The sequence below is a fragment of the Haliotis asinina genome, chromosome 6 (assembly GCF_037392515.1).
Source record: "Haliotis asinina isolate JCU_RB_2024 chromosome 6, JCU_Hal_asi_v2, whole genome shotgun sequence".
NCBI lineage: Eukaryota > Metazoa > Mollusca > Gastropoda > Lepetellida > Haliotidae > Haliotis > Haliotis asinina.
In genome coordinates, this window is record NC_090285.1 from 13693730 (window position 1) to 13719413 (window position 25684).

At 39.2% G+C, this 25684-nt stretch overlaps 1 protein-coding gene across 1 annotated transcript; it reads right to left on the reverse strand.

Annotated features, from left to right (window-relative positions):
• Positions 1 to 392: 392 nt before the first annotated feature.
• Positions 393 to 15863, reverse strand: LOC137286547 (uncharacterized). Its single transcript, XM_067818470.1, has 13 exons — positions 15506 to 15863; positions 14090 to 14249; positions 12158 to 12328; positions 11174 to 11259; positions 10794 to 10799; positions 9687 to 9901; positions 8292 to 8554; positions 7113 to 7332; positions 5687 to 5776; positions 4960 to 5168; positions 2591 to 2794; positions 1766 to 1940; positions 393 to 1544 (listed from the first exon to the last, which is right to left on the reverse strand). The coding sequence occupies exons 1-13, from the start codon at positions 15826 to 15828 to the stop codon at positions 1447 to 1449; spliced, it is 2220 nt and encodes a 739-aa protein (XP_067674571.1). The 5' UTR covers positions 15829 to 15863; the 3' UTR covers positions 393 to 1446.
• Between the last annotated feature and the right edge of the window lie 9821 nt (positions 15864 to 25684).

Sequence of the window (25684 nt, forward strand, 5' to 3'; positions counted from 1 at the left end):
AACCAATTTGTTTTTCCCAAACCACGTTCCACAGTATTCCATTAGAGTGAGTGAGTACGGTTTTATCACACTAGCAATATTACAGAAATTTAATGCTGGGTCGCCAGCAATGGGCTTCACACATTGTACCCATGTGGGGAATAGAACCGGGTGTTCAGGGTGGCCAGTCAACACTTAAGCCACTTGGCGATCGTTCAAATTGTTTATGGTTTAAGAGGTATGTTAGTACAAGTGCATGTCAACTCGACGCCTCGAAAATGAAGTGTGCACACAACACCCCCACCCACCTTTCTCAGTTGTGAGCAAATCACCTTTCTCAAAACGCTGCATCTGCCCTTGCATTATGTAGTGTGTTATTACTCACCAACTTTTAAAATTCTAATAAAAACAGATAAAAAACCATAGTTTATTTGCCCACAGATGAAACATTATGAGTCATTATGTTTATGATTCATAATTCTTCACAAATAGTTTCAGCTGATCATGACAGAAATAACATGTCTTGTTTAGAACTGACATGAACACCATGAGGTTACATGAGCATCCCTGAGAAATATAATGTGACATATTGTGTAAAGTGTGTTGACTTTATACAAAATATAATGAGAATATAATAAACACTTATCACAGATAGTCCTATACATCACACACAGTTTCAATGAAGAGTAACTCTCATGTATTTCTGGATTGTTGATCTCCTACTGAAGGGCTGCCCTGACATATTCTCCATCCCTGGATTGTTGATCTCCAACTGAAGGGCTGCCCTGACATATTCCCCATCCCTGGATTGTTGACCTCCCACTGATGGGCTGCCCTGACATATTCCCCATCCCTGGATTGTTGACCTCCCACTGATGGGCTGTCCTGACATATTCCCCATCCCTGGATTGTTGACCTCTTGAAGGGCTGCCCTGACATATTCCCCATCCCTGGATTGTTGACCTCCTGAAGGGCTGCCCTGACATATCCCCCCTCCCTGGATTGTTGACCTCCTGAAGGGCTGCGCCTGACATATTCCCCATCCCTTTATTGTTGATGTCCTGAAGGGCTGCCCTGACATATCCCCCATCCCTGGATTGCTGACGTCCTGAAATACTGCCTTGAAATATTCCCCATCCCTGGATTGTTGATGTCCTGAAAGGCTGCCCTGACATATTCCCCATCCTGGATTGTTGACCCCCTGATGGGCTGCCCTGACATATTCCCAATCCCATGATTGTGTCTACCTCCCACTGAAGTGTTGCCCTGACATATTCTTGTTGCCATGATTGTATTGACCTCTTACTGAAGGGTTGCCCTGACATATTCCCAAAACCATGATTGTGTTGACCTCTTACTGAAGGGTTGCCCTGACATATTCCTATACCCATAATCGCATTGACCAGACAGTCCTTTCATCGTAGAGTTAAACTTCTAATCCCTGGATCATGTGGAGCACCCTCAGTATCATCTGTACACACTGAAATGCCCCTCCAGTAGTCTAGACTGGACACCCTGCATTGTGATCGTGGCTGGTGTTGGTCCTGTGTACAAGGTCATCACACCTGTAAACATAACAGGGCATTTGGTCACCAAGGACATATCTTAGAATCTTTGTGATACTATCCTCAGTATTTCTTTGTAACAACTTCATGATAATCTATGATGAATTTGTACAGTATAATTGAATATTCTGCTCTGACAATTTTTCCACACTGCAATCAAACCTAATAACATTGAGGAAACTCTGCCTCAAGAACCGCCATCTCTTCTGAAATCCACCCACCTGGCTCCACCACAAAACCCTTCTCGGTCACCCACACAGCCATCTGTTCTGAAGTGACAGTGAACTTCTGGCTGACAGTCTGTCCATTCTTCAAGTGGATCCTATCAAACGATACAAGCTGTATACGAGGAGCAGGCACAGAGGAGTTCTGCCAGGACATGTACACCTGTACCACCTGGAAATGAAAGAACTTGTGTGATACACTTGAAAGATTGACTGGTTGGTTGTCTAACGCAGTACTCAGCAATATTTAAGCCATATGGCGGCGGTCTGTAATATTCAAGTCTTGACCAGACAATCCAGTGATCAACAGCATGAGCATCTTTTTATGCTATTGGGATACAATCACGTGGCAACTTAGTGAGCTTGATGCCTGATTCTGTTAGTCGCCTCTTACAACATGCATGGGTTGCTGAATGCCAGTTCAGACATGTACCTTCACAAGAGTGAGATAAGTAAGTGAGCTTAGTTTTATGCCGCACTGACCAAAATCCCAGCTATATGATGGCAGGCTGTAAATAATCAAGTCTAAACCAGACAAGCCAGTGATCAACAGCATGAGCCACGATCTGCACAAGTGGAAACTGATGACATGTGCCAACCAAATCAGTGAGTCTGACCACCCGATCCTGTTAGTTGCCTCTTACAACAAGCAGGGTTTCTGAAGGTCAATATTCAACCCAGACCCCTTCACAAGAGGGTTGCATGTGTTGCGATAATTGGCCATTCTAACAGTCTTTCTGTTATCTCAGCTCAGTGCATCGGGGACTAATTATCTTAACTGCATTGAGCATGTCATTTCTTAATCTCATTACTGCTTCTCACCTCATCCCCGTCATATGGTCCCAGGTTTGTCACTTTGAAGGTGATGGTGACACTCTCCCCAGCCTTCACCTTCACAGGCTCAATATGGAAGTCTGTGTACTTGAACTGGGAGTATGACAAGCCATATCCAAACGGGTACAATGGGTGCCCTGTGAAGTAGCGATAGGTTTTGTTCTTCATAGAATAGTCTGTCATCTTCGGGACCTTGTGGAAAGAAGAGATTTTATGAAACTTCGATCCCATTTTAAGTGTACAATCCCATGTTTGCAATGTTTGCAGACATTTTAGAAGAGTGTTGTAGTTTTAAAATACTGTTTCTGTTAAGATTCAGTAGAAGCCAGTGGTTTGCGAGTAACCAGACTAGACAAGAGGAGCCAGGATACGAAATGTCTTGGTTTACTCCACTGGCCCTAGGTATAAGTTGGGTGTAAATTCAGGTCCAGGCATAAGTAAAATGTACACTCGGGCATAATGTTAAATCGGTGTAATGTCGGGCATAATGTTAAAAGGTTACGCCTGGTGTAGCATTATATTCACACATACCCAGCAGGAGTAGCCCTGTAATGGCAGCACATGCATACCGCAGTCAAAAGAAAGCGTGTATTTAGAGAAAGGACCAAAAGTGGTGTCTTTTGCTATTTACAAGTTTTTATGATTTACTATTTTCTCAGTTTTCATGGAAACGTTTCGGACATAGTCTCAAAAGTGAGAGGTGTGTTTCGTTTCTGGAGCACAATTAAAGAACCATTTTATATTTTTCTGCAAAACTTGACAGATATATCAATCAGAACCTGAAGTGGTGCTTTTAATTCTTTACAGGTTTTTGTGATTTATTATTTTCTCGGTTTCCATGGAAACGTTTCGGACATTCAAAAGTGAGAGGTGTGTTTCGTTTCAAGAGCACATCTCAAAAACTTTGTAATATCTGTCAGCAAAAGTTGTTAGATATATGTGGCAGATCTCAAAGTGGTACCTCTTGCTCTTTACAGGTCTTTGTGATTTATAATTTTCTGGGTTTCCATGGAAACATTTTTTAATTAGTCTCAAAATGGAGGGATGGGCTTCGTTTCCAGAGCACAACTCAAAAACTTCTAAATATCTTTCTGCAAAACTTGGCTCATATGTAGGGGAGACCCTAAAATGGTGCCTTTTGCTATTTACAAATTTTTGTGATTTATCATTTTCCCAGTTTCCATGGAAACGATTCTGACTTGGTCTCAAAATGGAGGGATGGACTTCGTTTCCGGAGCACAACTCTAAAACTATTCAATATCTTACAGCAAAACTTGGCAGATATTTGAAGCAGACCACAAAGTGGTGACTTTTTCTATTTACAATGTTTTGTCAGTTTAATTTTTCCTGGTTTCCATGAAAACAATTCTGTCTTAGTCTCAAAATGGAGGGAAAGGCTTCATTTCCAGAGCACAACTTGAAAACCATTTGATATCTTTCAACAGAGCAGATATATGAGACAGATCTTGAAGTGGTGCCTTTTGCTGTTTACAGATATATGGCATTTATATTTTTCATGACTTGCATGGAAACATTCAAACTTACTCTAAGAAAACATCAAGAAACTGTCAGATGATTTGTCCTTTCAAATATGTGGGGGCCAGGGGGATATGTCACCTTCTCATGACTCTTATTTACAACTGTATTTTAGTGATTAGGCCATACCAATTTCATCTCTTGTTTTATGGATGTGTCTGTCACATTTTTTCAAAAATAAGAAACAAAAATAAAAACATTTGGTAAATCCTAGTGTTTTTGTTGGCCAAAAATGTAAACTTACAAGACAGTGTTTTTAAATTGTTTTTTGCCCTGTATACACTTCAAAAATTGCAAAAAGTAAAAGACTGTCACTAACATAGAAGGAATTTTGCTTTCATTGTTGATTCTTTACTTTTAGGGGTTTTTTTACAGAGGAAAAATCAGTAAAATACGAAAGAAATTGGTCTGGCCTTAGCATGATTTGTAAACTAATTTCAGAATACAATTGTTAATTTTTTTTTTCTGTTGTCTGTTTCATTTACAGACTGATTTCAATTTGGTATAACTCGGGAATCAACATTTAAAAGATAGACTGTAAGTGATGGAGGTACACACAAAATCAAGACTAGACTTGGATTCGAACCTGGCACAAAGGGTTTTTGGGGGACTAAGGAAAGTAAATATGTTCAGTTAACTGCATCACAGTGGAAAACTGAGCCATCTGTAGTCTGAAAGGAACCAAAGGTCCTGATCAAAGTTTTACAAAATGGCTTCCGAGCAGATTCCACATAAAACTATAAAAATAGTAAGAAAACACCCAGTACACTGGATGGGTATACGGACAAGCAAGTATTTTCATTGGAAAAGGAATGCCATACCTGTTCTTGAGAGGCATACCATGTGAATGGTAATCTCCCTGCTGGGTTGCTGTAGGGCTCACTCAGAGTCAAGACACTCTGCAGAGCTTTACCAGTTGCTTGAGCTGGGAAGAAGCATTGCAAGATGGCTGCCACTTTTGCAGAAGTAACTGCCAGACGGATATCCAGAGGACCTCCTGAGAACAGCAGCAGGATTACAGGACCTTTCGCTGAAATCAATTGTATTCGAAGACAAAAAGGCCAACAAGTTGTTCCAATTGTTCAGAATACTTTAATTAGTTCCCCTTCTATCAACAATACAAGCCATTATAAACAAATGAAAACTTGCTATCTCAAGTTGGACTCTCCCAACAAGTCATCACAGACCTTGAGGATATGAGGATAAGAAAACATTACCCTCATTCGCAATAGTAAGTACTTATCATGAATATGTCTGCTAATGACCATGTCAAATGTCTTGGGATGTATACAGCAAAGTGGAAAGAGAGTGTTGAAAGGTTTTTAAGTTCTGATCCAGAAAGGAGTACAACCACCAAATTCAGCCAAAGCCAGGCTTGTTGGCATGAAAACAATGAAATATTTCCTTCAGAAATCCCAAAATACTAACAGTCACTAGTCCCCAACCAGACATCTATGTGCCCAGTTTAGTGAAGAAAAGTGAAAGGTTTTACAGACGTATGTGCATGGGCAGACGGACAGATGTTTTGGGGGTAAAAAGCATACTTACAATACTTGATGACATCTTGCAACAAGTTTTTCTGTTTCCCTGGTAACAGCATATCTGCTCTGTCAATGTTTTCAGTTTCGACTGCCTGGCCTGAAAATATTCATGCAGATCATCAGATGAGACAGACAGTTCACGCTGACAAATGACGACTCTCTGGTTTGGTTGGAGGAAAACAAGCTGACATGACATCTTGTCAGTATTCATGGAACATGCTCACCACTTTCATCCATCACTTTTGAATACTTTTCCATCTTTGGATGTTGCCACGTTCATAAAGACAGTAGTACTGGGTGTATTTGCTTATAGTCAACAAGTGTTGTGTGCAGTAGCTAGCCATGTGGTCACTCATCAACCCGAAAACCTGTGTCGGATTCCTCACATCAGTACAATTTATGAAGCTCATGTCTGGTGTCCTTGGGCATGAAATTGCTGGCATGTTGCAAGAGGCATAAAACTGTCCTCAGTCACTGTAGAGGCGTATATACATGCCCACTCAGCATTTTCCTAATGGTGAAATCAGGATTTCTAAATGACAGCATGTACCGGAGCCTAATTCCAGAGAAAGAGAAGACAAAGACATTGACTCACTGGTAGGAGAACATGTGAACTTTCAGCTTTACAGAAAGCTGTGTGTTTTCTGAAAATCTAAAATATTACTAAAAATAGAATTTGTATGTTGAGCCCAACTATTAACTAACTACTGACACTAATTTAATGCATTTCTAACAAAACACAGTTATTTCTGGAAGGAGAAATACACTACAGGTTGTTCAGCTTGACCTGAGCTACTCTACAAATGCATGACCTGGGAGGTCAAACAGCTGGTCGAATTAACTTCAACAAAGAGGGGAGCAGAGAATGTTGTCATTGTTGCGTTATAGCGAAACATGTACACATAGATTCGTTACAGAACTTGTCCCGGGACAACAACTCTTCTGAAAAAAACCCCAATCATTTCATGTTTCAATTGCATTGGTTTTACAGTCATAAGCCATCTAGTTTGGTTTATTAAATTTACAACCTTGAGTCAGTTACTTTCAGAATCCGATTCACTGCTGCTGTTCGCTGTCTAAAAACCTGAATAGGAAACATTACACCATCTGCAGCTAGTTGTTTACAGAAAGCTAGCACATTGCTCACGATTTCTTGACACTGAGATGTCGTCAAACGACGATTTGGTCTTGGCTGTTCGGACATGTTAACAATCACCTGACAAAGGCACCCCCCTTCACAATAACAGACCCAACCAGTTGTGACAGGGTCACGCAATACATTAGTGTTCACTTGATCAGGTCAAACTGAACAACCTGTACCATGCTATGCATCAAGAATTTTCATCATGAAAAGAAAATCTAGCAATACCTGGAATTTTTAAGAATACTTCCAAGAAAACATAAAAAATCACAAGAACTGCTAATTTCCCCACCTGTGCCAAGACAGAGGAGTGTAGCATCAGAAGAGGACACTGCTTGAATGACCTTCCCTGACATGTACTCCTGACACCAGGTGTCGTCACATCCAGCTGAGTACTGCATTGTCTCGCTCAGGTGGATGCCATGCAACACAGTGGATATAAACCTGGTGTCCACATCGGCAGCGTAGTCTCCCATTATCTGACTCGTTGTGTTGGCCATTGGGCCAATCAGCTAGGAAGAACAATACATAATTTTCTTAGAAGCACAAGTGTTAGAGAGTTAACATGATTCATACATTAAAACGTTGGTGACACACTTCAAGAATCCTAGTCCATGAAAACTGGGAGTATTAGTTCAGATCATCTCATTCTGTAGATTATTACATGAAATGGATTCTTACTTTCATCACTGAAAAATTATCAGGGGGTGCTCAACTTTTATCCACCTGTATATATAGGACTCACCGCAACTGGGGGTGCACTGAGGACCTATATGACAGACAGACAGACAGACAGACAGACAGACAGGCAGACAGACAGACAGACAGACAGACAGATTTGAAAGATTTATCATAAAATGTTGATCCTTACACCCTGTACATAAGTTTGGAAGATATTTATTGTGCAGGTCTCCACAGTGACTGCACAGAAATAACACATGATATTCATCTTGGTCGCGTTACCTTTTATACATCAAATTTCATGTGGATTCAGACTGTCACATTTACGCTAAGTGTTTACATTTAAATCATGCAAGGACCTACACTGAACGTACTTGAGGCCCCAAGTGATAACCACAAGGGTTCGAAAATCCCATTGCCCGATGCCCGGGACAAGTCAGTTTTCATTTCTGGCAATCAGATAACGGTATCTTACATGTTCGTGGGCTACTAGATAATTTTGGCATATGGTTTCAAATAAACTTGTATTCCATTTCATATCTGCTCAAAATGTAGATATTAAAATTAGCAATGACTGTGAAGTAGAGTCATCTTTCTTTGCTATTTATCAATTCTCAATAAAGATTAACATCAAATACATGTACCATGTTGATTTATTCGTTCATAATTACATCATCAACATCAGGGCAAGTGGTAAATTAGTCAGGACAAGTTACTTTCTTAAAGTCACTTGACCTGTGACAAATGACTTTTTAAAAAAAATTGAATCCCTGAAACGAAAAGGACTCACAGCCAATGTCTTTAGCTTCTTCTTGAGAGGTAAGATGCCATCGTTCTTCAGCAGAACCAGCGACTGGATTGCAGCTCTGAGAGACAGTTCTTGGTGCTCCAGGCTCTGGATGAGGGAGAGGTTGTACTTAGTGTAGGGATTCATGGCAGGTGGGTCGAACTCCCCAAGTCTCATCCGGGTGGCAAATACTGGCTTGGCCCTCTCTCTCACTAGATTCTCGGACAACTGACCTCTCTTCACTGCTGCAGGGATTGTCCTGTACACTGAAAGCGTCAGCCTTTAGATCAGAACCAGAACCAGCATGTATTGTGAAATGTTAGATGGATTTCATCGTTTAGGACAAAAGACATCAACACATTTGGTTTCAGTATTAGTTTTTTCCCAAATATATGTGAAAAAAGGTGCCATTAGTTCTTTGTAGATAACAGTATTTAAGGGAGCTGGTGGTGAGTGAGTGAGTTTAGTTTAACAGCGCACTCAGCGAAATTCCAGTCATATCTGTAAATAATCGAGTCTGGACCAGACAATACAATGATCAACAGCATGAGCATCTAACTATGCAATTGGGATACGATGACACATGTCAACCAAGTCAGCGAGCCTGACCACCCTGTATTATTAGTTGACTTTCACAACAAGCATGGGTTACTGAAGATCAATTCTGACTTGGATCTTCACAGGTGTGTGTCCGTGAAGATCATCGCAATAAAAGTGGATGAGGGAGGGTACATAGTTCTGTGGCTTCTTTACAGGATCTATTTCCTTGGCAGACCCTTGTTCCATTGCCAGTATAACCAGACAAGGCAACCTTTGGCCCAAATACCTGTAGCATTGTAGTGATCTTTGGCCCAGTGTAACAAATACCTGAAGCATTGTGGTGATCTGTGGCCTAGTGTAAAAAATAACTGTAGCATTTTGGTGAGCTGCGGTCTAGTGTAACAAATACCTGTAGCATTGTGGTGATCTGTGGCCTAGTGTAAAAAATAACTGTAGCATTTTGGTGATCTGTGGCCTAGTGTAACAAATACCTGTAGCACTGTAGTGACCTACGGATTTTTGTTTGTGTAGAGATCTGTGTCAATGACCTAGCATTGTAGTGATCTTCGGCATACTGTAAGAAATACCTGTAGCATTGTAGTGATCTGCAGCCTATTGTAACATTGTGGTGATCTGCGGCCTAATGTAAGAAATACCTGTAGTGCTGTAGTGATCTGCAGCCTACTGTAACAAATAACTGTAGCACTGGTGATCTGTGGCCTACTGTAACAAATGCTACATGTATTCGTTACACTAGTCCGCAGATCAACACAATGCTACAGCACTGTAATGATCTGCAGCCTACTGTAACAAATACCTATAGCACTGTAGTGATCTGCGGCCTACTGTAACAAATACCTGTAGCATTGTAGTGATCCGGTGCCAGTTCAAGGTTGAGTCCAGCGTTGACCCCAGCTGCTGCAGTGTCGATGTAGTTTGGGAGGTAGTGATGGAACTGGATGGAGAACTCTAGAGCCCCCGCATCGCTCACCACATAACCAGGAAAATCCCACTCTGTTCTCAACACGTCGGTCAGCAGGTATTTGTTTAAACATGCTGGGATGCCATTTACACTGAAGATATTATGGGAATGTTGCATTTGGTAGTAAAACAAGATACAGATGTAGAATAGAAACATCACATTCTATGCTTAATGAGCATCCTCTTTCAAACAGCGAGTGTGAGTGAGTGAGTGAGTGGGTTACTGAGTGAGGGAGTGAGGGAGTGAGTTTAGTTTCATGCCCCTTTTAGCAATATTCTAACAATATCATGGCGGAGCACACTAGAAATGGGCTTCCAACACTGTACCCATCTCTGGACTCAAACCTGGGTCTTCGGCATGACGAGTGAACACTTTAACCACTAGGCTACCTGACCACTCCTTGAGCAAATTAAGATAATGTCAGAAGGATTCCAGCTACATTACAGATGCTAAAAGCTAATGAGAACCAGGCGGAGGGCTGGATCGCATGATCAGTGAGCCTGCTTCATGAGCAAGTATGGTTTTAAAACTGCCTTCATCAACATTCCAACAAAATATGGTAAAGAACACAAGAAATTGGCTATAACAGATAACATCAGGAAAAAAAGGGTGGACTAATGAGAACTTTATTCCCAATTTCTCTCTGTGTTTCTAATGTTTAACTCTTGATTATTGTGTTCACTTCCCACTTCACTTCACTTCCCACTTCTAATTCGTGGAACGACATCTCGCCGTATTAAAAAACACTGAGTATGGTTTATAGTTTACATTGTTTTTGTCATGCAGCTTTGGAAGATGGAAAATTGTCTAGATCAAAACTGTTAATATTTTGTGTTGGATCTTGGAATAACAAAAGTATATTCCGTATTGTATATGTCTTACTGTAACATCTGTCATCTGGGATCTTTAAGGGAATGTAATCTACTTGCACCCAGTGCAACCTTATTTAATACCCATGTTGCACCACAAAAAACAGGTTGCACGAATTGCTCAACATAAAATTATATATACTGGTGTTTCGGTATTGATGATTCTGAACATTATTACAAAATAATATTTCATGTGATCAACAGTAACATTCATTGGATCCACTCTGAGTTAGAGTCAGAGTAACTGTTTTAACCCGTGAAGATCCAAGTTAGAACTGATCTTCAGCAACCCAGTGCATGTTGTAACAGGTGACACTGGGATCAGTTTGTCAGGCTTGCTGACTTGGTTGGCACATGTCATTGTATTCCAACTGTGTAGAATGATGCTCATGTTGTTAATCACTGGTTTGCCTGGTACAGATTCAATTATGTACAGACCACTGCCACATAGCAGGAATATTGTGAGTGTAGAGCTAAACCACCAAACAACCAACACACCAACCATGACTCCAGATGCTCCTGCCTTGAGACAAGACTTGAACTGCGGCAGGAACGTTGTCCGCAAGTCGAACTCGGATACCTGTCATAATAATGGAAAATGCTTTATTACCTATCATCATGTGGACTTATTTGTATCCATTTAACATAGTGTATTGCCATGATAAAGACTAAAACCAATGACAAGTAGGATGAGGATAATCAGTTTGTTTTTTTTATATCTTGATAAAACTCACTTTACTGCTTGTACCGTTAGACATCATAAATTAGAGACATAAAATGATGGGAGTTTATGCAACAGTGCTGCACACATCGTCTTGTGCTAGCAACTACCACTGTTATGATTAACTCATTTATTTGGTGAATCAATCCAGTTTCTTTTATGAATTCAATTCATTATTTGTGATCACTAGAAACAAACATTCATTAATTTTTTCAAAAATGTTTTACGATTGTTACACTGAAGGTAATGAACCGTTGACTTGTTATTGAATTTGTTCCAATATTCATGATATGTATCAAATTTGCCCTCAAGTGAAATCAATGCAACACAAACATCTGATTTTAAACAGATTGACATTTAAAGAAAAATTCATATTGAATACATTTATCCAGTGAATACTGAACTGTTTTTGTTGCCCTATATGTTTAAAGTCTCTCATAAACTTGCAACAGAGACAAAATCTGATTCATTTTTATCCACATATAAGAACTTGTTTAGATATTATATAGATATGTAAATTAGAAAGTAACGGTATGTTCATTTGATACCTGTATTGATCAGGAAACAAAGGTCATCAACAACTAATATACGTGAGTTGAAAAAAAATTACATTAACTGAAGGTGCTCATAAACTATTGAAATCTTGACATTCTTCATGTGTATTGTTTATATGCAAGAAGAACAAATTAGTTTGCATATTTTATTCAAATTAACTGTTCACCTGGAAATATGGCCATACAAGCTAATTACTGCATACCTTGGCATCAAAGGACTCTCTGCTTACAGGTAGGTCTTCAGGACCGTCATATGCAGCAAAGTGTTTACAGGTGGCAGCAGTAGCCAGGTAGCGGGGGTGAGATCCTTGCAGACCTTGGACGTACCACGCCGCCAATTTGCCAGTCAAGTATGGGTCCTCACCATAGGTTTCCTGTAATGTCAGTCACATTTGTAGATACAAAGAAAACATTCTGTCTGAAAATTAAAAACTACGCTTTTGATCTAAGTGCCTTTAAGAGTCAACTTGGGCATAATTCCGCTGTTTTCAAAAGTTAATTTGTCACAGTAGTTATTTTCATAAGGTAAGAAGGTAGTTTAACATTGCTTTGTTTGCAATAATGAAAATTTCTTCCTCTTTACTGTTCTTGAAACCTGTTAATGAAATATCGGTAACCTGATCAATAGAATCAGTTGTAGTGTTGACAACATGAAATGACAAACTTTCAATTCAATTTGCTGAATGTGAGCTGGCTGAATGTTGGCCTCCAATTAATACATCCTGGATGCTTCAGGAAATAATTTTGATATTTCTTGTGTATGTAAGTGTTCAACTCAGCAAAGTGAGTTACTTGAAGCTGTACAAACTGTATGATAGATGTTAAATAGTTTTGAAACTTTGTCAGAAATCTGCAATAAGAACTCAAAATCTTCATTAATCTTTTAATTAAGATTGTGAACCACAATAAAAATAGCCATCTTGTAGCTTTGTGGTTTTTAGTCCTAAACAAATTGCTCTTCACCGATCCCTAACAGTGTGAAAGACATTAGTTTTAGTCCTTGATCGATTCTTGATGAACTCTTGAGATATTCATAAAACACGAAGCATTGAAATAATTTTAGAAAGCATATTTCTCAGAGTTATGCTTGTCAGATCAAGGCATTAACAACTGATGCAGTTTCCTGATCATAAAAATGAAAAGTTAACAATGTAGTCCGCAAAGTCTCTCAGTAGGAAGTATCCTTGATCATAGTTAACACAATATTTTGATTGTGTCCTGTTATTGCTTGCATGTGTTTTGTGGTTTGGTTTACATAATTGAGCGAGTTTAGTTTTTTGCCGCACTCAGCGATATTCCAGCTACATGGCGGTGGTCAGTAAATAATTGAGTCTGGACTAGATAATCCTGTGATCAACAGTATGAGCAGTGATATGCGAGTCTGGTTGGGTACACGATTACAATCAATTATTGACGAATTAATGAGCTCTGATTATCAATCTGCATATTGTGATCAACCAGCACTAAACAATTTTTTCAATCATTTGGAGGAACAATTTTTAGCTATTACCTTTCTCCACAAACTCCAAGGCATCTCCTCTCACCATATCATAGCTCAAATGGAACCTTGTATTTATCAGAATCCAAACTGGATTCACATTTTATTTTGATCATAATTATATTTTACTCCACCAATGACTTGAGTGAGCAAGTTTAAATTTAAAGTCACTTCGGCAATATGTCAGCCATATTGTGACTCAGCTCTACTTCTAAATCCCTAATACATGTACATACATATGTAAATAAAACCCTGTCAACGAGGGACAGGAAAGTTCCTACAGCGTCACAAAATAACTTAAAACTATCTAGCATACATCTTAAAATGTCAAAAACTATTTCTCGATCATACAATGTAAAACAGGTTTGATCGCAAACAATAGAAGGTAGAATACCATACTAGGGACAATAGAGACTTACAGTATCTTTGCTACCTGCATGGACCCCAGCTGGATTTATATCATCACTTCTGCCTCTGATGATTGTAGTCAAATTTAGCCATAATTAAAATCACAAAAATACCATGTTTAAAGAATCTGGTGAGTTGATATTTACTTTAACATGTTTCAGGGCTGAGTACGCCAATGACCTGAAAATGATAATGCAACAAATGAATATAAATTCCTTCCGTATCACACCTGGTTCCTGCCCCACAACGGATGTCTCATGATGTTGATGACTGGACTGAAACAGCCAAGGCCAGTGTGGTCATGGAATATTCCTTGTTTCTTAAAGTCATTGTTCTTAGCTCTCACTTCAGCTGCTGTGGCAGTGGATACCTGATAGATTATGTCCCGGCTGCAAAGACAGAATAATTCAATAGTATGTCATAATCACATTAAATGGGCACCATGGATAATTGTCATGTGAATTATTTTAGCTTAACACCATTTTCATTATTCCATGTAAGATTTATGTGTATGGACATTAATATGAGGTTGTATAGTTTGTTGTTTAAAAGCAGCATTCAGCAATATTTCAGCTATAAAAACCTGTAAACAATCAAGTCCGTACCAGACAATCCAGTGATTAAGAGCATGAGCATTGAATTACACAAGTGGGATATGATATGTGTCAGTCAAGTCAGCAAGTCTAAACAGCCGATCCTGTTAGTTGTCTCTTATGACACTTACAGGTTGCTGAAAATCAGTTCTAACCCTAATATTCATGGGTCCAAATTTAGCATGTAGTGATGAACAGCCAATGCATGACCTGATGTGAACTCCTTGAGCTACACTACTATTTCAGTCAAAGGAGTGCACACAGTTTTCATGTATAGCTCCTACAACCAAATTTGCCTGTGAGGTTATAAAAGTTATGATTCTCTTTACCAATCAGCCATGCCAGGCACTGATTCACACTGTTGGGAGTAACATATTTTAACTAAGTAACTTGCCTCTTCAACATATTTACCTAATTTATGTTTCAGTATGGACAGGACCAGAGATCTCTCATCCACCCAACAACACTCCACTATACAGAAGGAATAAACAAATAAATAATTATGTACTTGGACCTGGTTTTGAAACTATGGTATAATTCAGTGAAACAGCTCTGTAATAGTATTTAGGGCACTGTACACAGTGTTAGGGACTACTTGAATCCTCAATCTTTTGATAGCATTTGTGATCTTTTATCAAAATGAGTAAGTTGAAATTTATAGTCACAATATGGCAACATTTGAGCCACATCGTGACTAAAATGTTATAAAATATAGACACAATAAAATTGAAAAAAAAAGCTGGCAACAAAGAGCAGTAAATAAAACTTGGGCATGAGTTCCTCCCGTTCCCCTATCTCAAATAATATTTATAAATTGATATACATTAGAATTATTAACATATAGTAACACAACAATTACTAAGGGAATCACATCAGCTCCCAAATAAGTACAATATGTAGGGTTGAACCACTTATTGTTACCTCTGTTAATCTGCGGAGGACAGAATATGGGCGAAAGGAAGAAACTCTTTCACAGATTATCACTGATAACTACAAAAGTTAATAATCAAAACTTATCAATGAATTCAATGAAAATATGAATAATAGCTCACTTAAATGTTGCTGCAAGGCCTAATGCTTGAGGGAAAGATGTCGCATTTCCTGCCATGGCATCCCCTCGGAGGCATTCAACAGACCATACGAACTTCCCTATACCCAGGCGAGGTATCGCTGGGGAGGGTTCGCCACCATGCATACCGCCACCCCCAGCACCCGCCATTTGCTCAGCAATCTCTTCAAGTGACAGTCGGTTAATGAGATCAGCAACACGCTCATCTATTGACAAGGACGTGTTCCTAAAGGGATATATGGCATGTAGCGGTGTTATCAATCCGATGAGGTAGGTTGAAAATATTATTGACATGGAGGCCGCCATTTTAAAGATCACATGTTGAAAGTCACGTTATTAATGAGATTGTACGACACTTCCTTTGCTTCATGGAAACTTCCGCAAGAAATAGAAGTTCAACAAAGTGACATGATGTCAGTTTTTTTAATTTTTTTATTATTGTTTCAACAAAAATGCGTTTTTTTCGACGGAGTGATGAGAAAAAACATGACCAAAAATATGAAAACAAAACGTGTGTCAGCAAGAACAGTCTACATCTTTCCAATACACTCTCTGGCATACAGTAGGCATGAACAAATACATAATTATATACTTAGTTCTCAAACTTAAAAACTAAAATTATTTTGGCGGGTACAAGCCTCCAGTTTTGGTAAATTACACTTTTTATGTATGTTATGTTCGCAGGAGTTCAGTGTCGTTTTAACCATGATTACAAGGTTTGTACTCAATGGGGCCAAAGTAAAAAAAGGCCAAAACTGAAAAAGTGAAAAGGGCCAAGGAAAAGGAGAAAAGGCCAAGGGAAGGTCCAAAGTTCAAAGTTTCCGATACTAACTGCCAGTATCACATATGGATAGGTGCCATAAAAATGAAATGCCATTTATTTGTACCACAATATGACAGAAGTGCGTTATATTCACTGCGTTCTCAAATTGTCTAATATTTTTCAGCGAAACACCACATCCTAAGTTCATGACATAAAAAATTATGAACTTTGTCGAGACATAACCCCGCCTTCATTGCATCAAAAGCCTGACATTATATTTCACAAAAAACCCCAAAAACAACAACAACAACAACAAAAAACAACAAAACAAACAAAAAACCCAACAAAAAACAAAAAAACTCACACTTAAAGCAGACGCCCAATCTTTGTAAAACCGCGGGGGTCGTTTCTTATGCCACCTCCTGTATTATCAGTAAGTATGTTTTACAGCCTCTCATAAATCCTAGAAAGATTGTCGTAGATAACCCTTTGTACCTAAACATATTTTGAGTGTAATTCAAGAGAGAGTGAGTGAGTTTAGTTTTACGCCGCACTCAGCAACATTCTAACCATATGTCGGCAGTCTGTAAATCATCGAGTCTGGACCAGACAATCCAGTGATCAACAGCATGAGCATCGATCTGCACAACTGGGAAACGATGACATGTTGTCAGCGAAGTTAGCGAGCCTGACTATCCGATCACATTAGTCACCCGAGTGACAGGCATGTGTGAACAAGCTCGTGGGGCATTCAGAAACATATCCTCATTGTGAGAATGACGGTGCGAGCCACAGTAATTTGAAGCTTTCGTAAAATCTGTCTTTTCACTCTCAGCTTGGTTGTTAGGGGACCCGTAAAAAGTGAACTACAGATAAAGAAAAACATCATCCCAGTCGGTTCTCATTCATTTAAACGTCTTTCTTGGTGTGTTTAAGTAATTTAAATATGTCATGGATATCTCTCTGTCTATACACGCTATCGAAATGATGCTTGATACCACAAATATTGCATGTTTACCTCTTGCCGGACATCGGCCTCGTTGAAGAAATGAGTGTCCACAGAGCACGGTTGTTTTTATTTTGTGGATAAGATATTAGGTTTGTTTGGGTGTGTTTATTGACTTCATATTCCGTTTCGATCATAACTTTGACCAGCTTGACTTCTGAGGTGTCATTTGTTTTGACCACGTCTTGGACCTATTTTGAATCTGCCTCAACCTCGACCACGTAAAGCAGCGTTCACGCTAGAGTAGTGTGGCAAATGCCGTACGCCAGGCGGTCTCGTCTCTTCTACCTTCTGGATATCACAACAAAGATAATCCAAGCAACTTGGTCATTAGACAAACCGTTTACGCATTCTGGATCTAGATTTATAATGGATGACGAAAACAAGCATAGGATAAGCTGTATTCTGAGTGAGTTCAGTTTTACGCGGCACTCAGCAATATTACAGCTATATGGCGGCGGTCTGTAAATGATAAGGCACCAGTGGCGAGTCAGCTCCTCGTGGGGGGTGCTGGGTAACGCCAACCCCTAGTTGTGGTCCCGAGGACATAGTTGGTCCACCAACCCGTTTGCCGTGGGTTGCGGCCCTGTGTCGGTGGTGGAAGTGATCCTGGTGGTGGAGGGCTTGGAACCGTGTTCCTACTGCCCAACACACCACTTTGGCCCTGACTTCACCTAGATGGGTGGTTGAATGAGCCCAGTTCAACCAACTGGCTGGTCATGCCATTCCCTGTGCTTAGATTATATCTGTAATTTTATTTGGAATTGTTTCAATTTTGGCCTTGACCCTCTTTAATTATTTTTAGAACACTTTTATATTTAGAAATAAGATTCTATGAACTTTGCCTTGAGTCTAATGCCCAGAAGGCAGTGGCCCATGGGCCAATCTGGTAGATTGATTATTTGTTTAATCCTTCTGCTGGAGTAAATCATCCCAGTATCCTTGATGCTGCAAGTTGGAGATCTACTTATATATAGCATGGTCTGTATAATACTCTGAGGTGGGTGGGAAGCTGGGGGATGAGTCTTTAATACTTCATCATGGCGCTTGAAACCCCCTTGAAAAAGAGCGTCGAATTTACACTGGTCATGGTGCTAATGAAGGCTGCGTACCTCTTACACAAGTTGAGAACTGGCCGAGATTTCTGGTTCTAGAATCCCCGGACAAGCAACCCATCAAATTGAATCAATTTGCGATTTTAAAAGGAGTCTATGGCATGGCAGGCTATCAAACGTATGAGGTCTGGATCACCTCTAATTGAATGTACCAAAAGACCGCAAGCTACCAATTTACTATCTGTTGATACATTACCTGGTCTCCCTGTTTCCGTATCTGTCCACGGGTCACTTAATTCAAGCAAAGACACAGTAAAGGACCGTGATCACCTCATAGATGATATGTCTGAGCTTTATATAGTTTGTGAGTTAAAATATCAAGGTGTAGCACATGTGAAACGTTATACTACTCATCAAAAATTCAGAAATACTTGGAACAAACACGTACCTGTTTTCTTTCGTCTCTCCGTCTCCACCCAAAACTATCAAAGCAGGTTATTGGAGCCTTGCATTTGAACAATATATCCCCACTGATGTGTTTTAAATGCTAAACGTTTGGTCATGGAGTAAATTCATGCACAAATATTATTACTTGTGCTCACTGTGATGAGGAACCATATGTTACCGAAGACTGCGCACATGGTAGCAAACTTAAGAAACGTGTCAACTGTTCTGGTCAACATTCATCCTCGTCAAAAGAGTGTTCCTTATGAAAAAAGGAGATAATGCTACTGGAGGTGCTTCTATTTTGGTTCATCAGAGCGTCATGCATAGCCCTGTCACTCTAAATACAGACTTGCACCCCTGTCACTCTAAATACAGATTTGCAAACTATTGCTGTTCGTCTGATTCTACACTTGGAGCTGACAATGCAGCTTGTATATACCACCCTCTTCAAATATTCAACAATCAGATCTTCAAAATCTATAGGATCAACTTCCGAAGTCATGTCTCGTTATGGGTGGCCTTAACGGACACAACCCACTTTGGGGAAGTGTCAACACAAATACTGAAGGTAAAATCATCGGGAATTCATATCCGATAATAACTTATGTATTTTCAATGAAGATTCAGCCACTTATTTACATCTAGCTACGGGAACATGCTCTTCCCTGGATATATCTCTTGCTGATTCTAATTTATATAATGAAGTTGAATGGGAGGTCCATGATGACCTATTTGGGAGTGGCCACTTCCCCACCATTCTCAACGGCATCATCCTAGGTGATGATCCAACTTTATCCAGACGAAACTCCTCCAGGGCTGTCTGGTCATTATACAAAAACACTTAGTTCTGAAAAATTAAAACCTGGTGCTTTTTTGTGAACAGCGAAGATCCTATACAGTTCTAAACTCAATAACACTGCTAACCAAACTACATTGTATACCAAAGTCCTGTGCAGTTCCAAACATCCGTAAGCCATGGTTCAATAATGAATGTAAACAGGCCAGAAAGTGTAGGTAGAAAGCGGAAAATATCCCAAAAATATCAAAGTCAACTAATAAATCTGACATTGCCAATAAACTTGATGAAACTCTCGCCAAGCATTATCAAATTATGTCCCTGAGTTCCAAAAATGTCAGAAACAGCGGGAGAAGAAAAGATTAAAATTTAGCTCAGACAACGGTGAAGATTATGATGAATTATTTTCACTGTATGAGCTACATACCGTCCTTGAGCAAGCTCATGATATCAGGGGCTGATGATATCCACTATCAGCTTCTGAAGCAACGTTGGAAACGTTGCCAAATATTTTTGATACAATATGGATATCAGGGAATTTCCCAGCTTTCTGGCGCAATGGCACTGTAGTCCCCATTCTAAAACCTGGCCGGGATCAATTACAGAACAATCTCTTTATGGAACTGTGTCTGTAAAACAATGGAATGAAGGGTAAACAACAGGTTAATATGGAATATTGTAACCTTATAACAAATATTCAGTGTTGTTTCAGGAAAAATCGTAGTACCATTGGTCATTTGGTACATTTAGAATCCATTGTTAAAAGTGCTATAGTAAATAAACAACATGCAGTGTCAATTTTCTTTGATCTTGAGAAAGCTCATGATGCGACCTGGACGCATGGCATTTTGAAGGATTTACATGATTTTGGTTTGAGAGATCGTTTGCCTTCTTTTACATCGGAACTTTTGAAAGATAGGCGATTTCAAGTCTGAATGGGTTCAACCCTGTCTGACCATTATAATCAGGATCAGGGTGTCACACGATACAGTATTTTTTCTGTAAGATTGTTTAGTGTTAAGATAAACAGTTTATCCAAGGTTTTAAATGATTCAGTTGATGGATCGCGTTCTGTGGATGATTTTAACATTTCTTCTCTCTTTAAGAATATGCATACTATTGAACGGCAACTGCAGTTGTGTTTAAACAAAATAAATAAATGGTGCCTTGAAAACGGCTTTTAATTTTCTAAGGCAAAAACTAGTTGTATAGATTTCTGCCGTAAGTATAAACCTCATAACTACCTAGTGAACGGTGAGGATCCTCCCTTCTGCATCCTTTGTGATGAAAGAATCACAGTCAAGCAAGTCCTGCTTGACTGTGTTGAATACTCCATCACAAGGGATAAGTATTTTAAATCACGAACTGTGAAGGATCTTTTTAGTGACGTAAATTCTTATTTAATTATTGCATTTATAAAATAATTTGATTTGTTAAATGACTTGTAAGTAAGAAAATTTTTTATTATGGTAATCTAGATTAGTTACTTGAATTGTTGGTGGCTGTATCCTCAAAGGGGGTTGAAGTATTATATAATTATTGTCCTCCTGAGAGGGAGTCCCAAAACTTTTGAAGTAAATTTAAACTTACAAGGATTTTTAGACGTCATATTCTTATATTTTAATTGTTGCTACAGTAACATTTCTCACAATCATCAGCAGCTGAAGGGATGGTGTAAATCCAACTAGGATCCATGCATGTAGGTAGGAGAGGTACTGTAAGTCCCCATGGTCCCTAGACTTGTGATTTGCCTTCTGTTGTCAGCGATCTATAACCTGTTTTCATATTGCACTGTCCAAATAGTGATATTAGTTTTAACTTTCCACTAGTTTGAATTCAAAGCGTGGTATTCTAGTGGTTTTACTGTCCTTCGTCAACAGGGTTTTATATAGTCCTTTTCAGTCTTAACTGTTCTCGTCACGATATCGCAGAGGTGACGTGAAATATTAACTCATTCACTCACTCGCTCACTATTTTAGATTTCATTACTAGTTTTAAATATATATCTGTGATAGACTTTTTGGTTTTACTATACATTATTTACAAATATTCTAAATTAATTAGTTTGCGATGCGATGTTAGCTTTTATCTCCCTCAGTCACGCATTCTCATTCTGTTGATGGTGTTATTTCCATCTAGCAATAATCTGACCTCATTGTTTTGTGTCTCTTTCAGCTCACCGACCAGTTTCGTCTGACTTGTTTTATATGTGGTATTGTGTGTGGTTTTAGATTAAAATGCTGGTTTTACATTAAAATCAGTGCTTTTCTGGCGGTTTTAATGTAGATCTGGTTTTGTGTTCTCGGTTTATGTGTCATGAATGGAGTTATGGAGTTACAGCAACAAATTGCCCAAAATGCAAATTGAATTTATAAACTTGAAAAATAGCTAGACGAAAAAAACCCGACAAAATCGAAATGCAAACGATTCACGAATTTCACCCCAGGGCTCGGATGAAAAGGGATTTCAACAATGCTGCGCTACGCCCATAGCGCATATGCAGTGATTAACTAAATAGGTTCGCGCGGCTTGAACCGGGAAGGCGACGCGTAAACAGATAGCAAGTGATGCGTGCAGGGGTTATTGCTGTGGTCGAAGAATAAGAGATATTTCTTGTTACTACAAACATCTTGGGTTCTGCAGTAATAAAATGATACTGGTCTCATGCTTGGGTACGGTGCAGATTTGCAAACCAAGTTTTCAAGAAAGTGCAGTATTATAAATACCAATTTCATTGTTAAACAATTGCTCAGCTTGAAACAGAAATATTTTAACACATATATAAGGAAATCGAAAGTCTGATGATTGTGATAAGCAGTCTGTCACATAATGCGATGTCTGCTTTATTGACACCTATGCCTGCGTGACTGCTAGTGACAGGATGCAACACACAACTGCGATCATTGACCACATGCAGTTTTAACTTAACACCTGTCTGGTGATGCACCATAAATAAAGTACATTGCTTTATGGCTCGTGCACCTGAGTTCTGTATCTGTCACGTTATGTAATTACACAAACATGCATAAGTGATGCTTGTATACATGACATGCCATTTTGTCTGTGGGTTGCCAAAAAACTGTATCCGTCTTTCTCGGATTTCTGGATCGGACGGAACCCGGTGCAAACTCAGATTGTCAGTTTTAAGTCCTTTCACATTTGTACTTGAACTACCGAGTTTCTAGCCAAGCAGTAGTTCACCATCTCAGTATTTTGTTGACTGGATCGAACACAAATGCAGAGAGCATGTATTTTACAAAACCCAACATCTCTGTGAACATTCGTTATGGATTACGACTTGTTTTATTGTACATAATGCGACGTTTCAGTATGGATTCTTATACCGCTGTCAGTCTTGCTGTCTCATCAAAATACAACAGAAGTTCTTATCCATAAGGAATCTTACGTTCTTATTCAACATCATACTTCAAACAGAGCATCTCTATACACACACTGTGCCCTCAGAATGTCGGCCAATTAAAGACCTCGTTACACTTGAATGCACACCCAACAGCTCTCACTGGGTTCAGTAAACCAAAATGTTGCGGTATGCCAGGGCGGAATTATGGGGGTGTAGTGTCATGGTGTGGGTGGGAATACACGACAGACGATCAGATCTGGTCATCGTTAATGGATCCTTGACTGGTCAGCGATACGTTGACGTCCTTTCGTGTCGCCACTGGCTGGAATCATCGGCATGAATTTCGCGAATGTACGCTTACAAGTTTATTTGGTTTTTTTCACAATCAACAGTGCATATTACATGGCATGAATAAGTGATAATTATCTTTGTTGTCACGTTACCATTTTCTAACCATCCTCAGTAAGTAGTTACGCCTAATGTTGCCACATTTGTAGGTAAACTATTTTTTCCAGTGACATTTCTCGTTGCTTATCGCGTTGGTGCTTGGAAAATATTCTCGTTACGTCACGTTTTTTTCAAACAGTAACGAGGAAATATTTGACGAAACGAGAATTTACATGACTCTTTTCAATGTTATTTCTCTGTTAACATTTTGTGTCATTGCTTACAAGGTCTTTCAGTGTAAAAGATGTATGTGTCAGAAATAGTGCACCTAAAACGTGGTCATATTTATCACGAATCTGTTGTACAATGATGTCTAGGATATTTCCGTGTTCAGCATACCGACTGAACTTGGACACGTTATGATGTCGTAATGGAAAAAAGTCTTGACATTTTTCTCTCAAAGGGATTTGAAGTATTGTGAAATTATTGTCCTTCTAAGGGGGTACGTAAGTCCCAACACATTTAAAGTAAACTTATACCTGCCACGTTTTTAATCGTAGAATGTGTGCTCTTAATTTATGTCTAGATTTGTGCTCTGTCAGCAATGGTTAAAGGGATGGTGAAAACAAGCAGGGGCCCATGCAGGACGCAGAGTTACTGTAAGTTGCCATGGTCCCTAGTATGGTGATCTAGCTTCTGTTGTTGGTGATCTATAGCCCGTTTTAATTTTATACTGTCTGTAGTGATTTAATTTTACGATAGCGTACTAGTTTTAAAGTTATATAGCTGTGATACTCTAGTATTTTTATTGTCCTTCGATGATAGGTTTTTATGTTCTAAGTTTATTGATTTTTATATTGATATAACCCAGATTGTTCTCGACCCGATATGGCTAAAATATTGCCGATGTGAAGCAGGAGCTATATCCTTTTGTCTGACAATCATCGTTTAGTTTATATTTATGTATCTCTAAGGATGCGTCTAATAGTTTTCTATTCAAGAGTAGATATGAATTTAATCTCGATGTTTATTACACGAATTCAAGGATTTTATCCATATAAATTGCTGATTAAACTTGTTAATGACATTACCATTGATATTAGCATTAACAGATATTAACGTCATGAGATACAAACAGCATGGCTTTTGCATCACACTATATTGTCAATATCTTATGCCTTTCATTACGAAAAAACTCGACATCCTGGTTCCCCTGGCCTCTCATTAAGATCTCCATGTTAGCGTTCATCCAGGTTCCCGGGCGTCTCATCAGTTTCTCAATGTTAATGAGAGGCCCGGGAACCTGGATGAACGCTCGACAAAACCGGCTAATCCGAAACTAGATATTTCCCTTGATATGTCAAGGTCACTGTCCCATTTCAAAAGTGGAGCATTATTGATAAGCTGAATATAGCTGAATCGAGTACCCTATTTCCGTAACTTTTTATACAGACGTATCAATAGTGATACATCGCTTTATAAAACGACGTACAGCGTCTTAAGAACGAAACCAATATGTCTCCGTCAACAGTGGGTTCATGTTAGGTACTGAACACCTGCGTGAAACTTCCGTCGTCATTCATATTTTTGGTGCCAGTGGAAAAAAGTCACTTTGAAATGTCCTTCTCGTTCAAAGAGTACTCAAAACTTCTTCTTTACGTACAACGACATCTCGAATTACTTTGAATACTGTTCTCTACTATATTATGTTGTGGCAGCTTGATGTCGGAGGTAAGCTTGAAGTTTGTTTGTTTGTTTAACATATCATTCATCAGCATACCAGTATATAAACGAGTCCAAACCAGACAATTCAGTGATTGACATGGTAACCATCAACACAACTGGGATACAATGATATACGCCAACATAATACAGACCTCAGCCGTTTACCATTTTTGTTAAACTCACAAGCACATAAAAGATCGTTTTTGTATTTATCACCCCTTCCATCTATATGGTAACCTAGCGGTTAAAGCATTCGCTCATCGCGTCTATGATCTGGGTTCGATTCTTCAGATGGGTACAATGTGTGAAGCTCATTTCTGGTGTCCCCCGCCGTGATATTGCTGGAATATTGCCAAAAGAGGCATAAAAATAAACTCACTCACTATCTCACACGTAGGGGCATTGCGATATTCGGGATATGTTAGTGAGTGGGTTTAGATTTACTCTGCGCTCAGTAATATTCCAGCTCTATGGAAATGGTTTGCAATCAAGTCCCTGTCAGACAATGTAGTGATCAAGCAATTTGGATACGATGACATGTGCTAGCCAATTTAGCGAGCCTGACTACCCGAACCAGTTAGTAGCCTCTTGCGACACGTTTGGGTTGCTGAAGATCAATTCT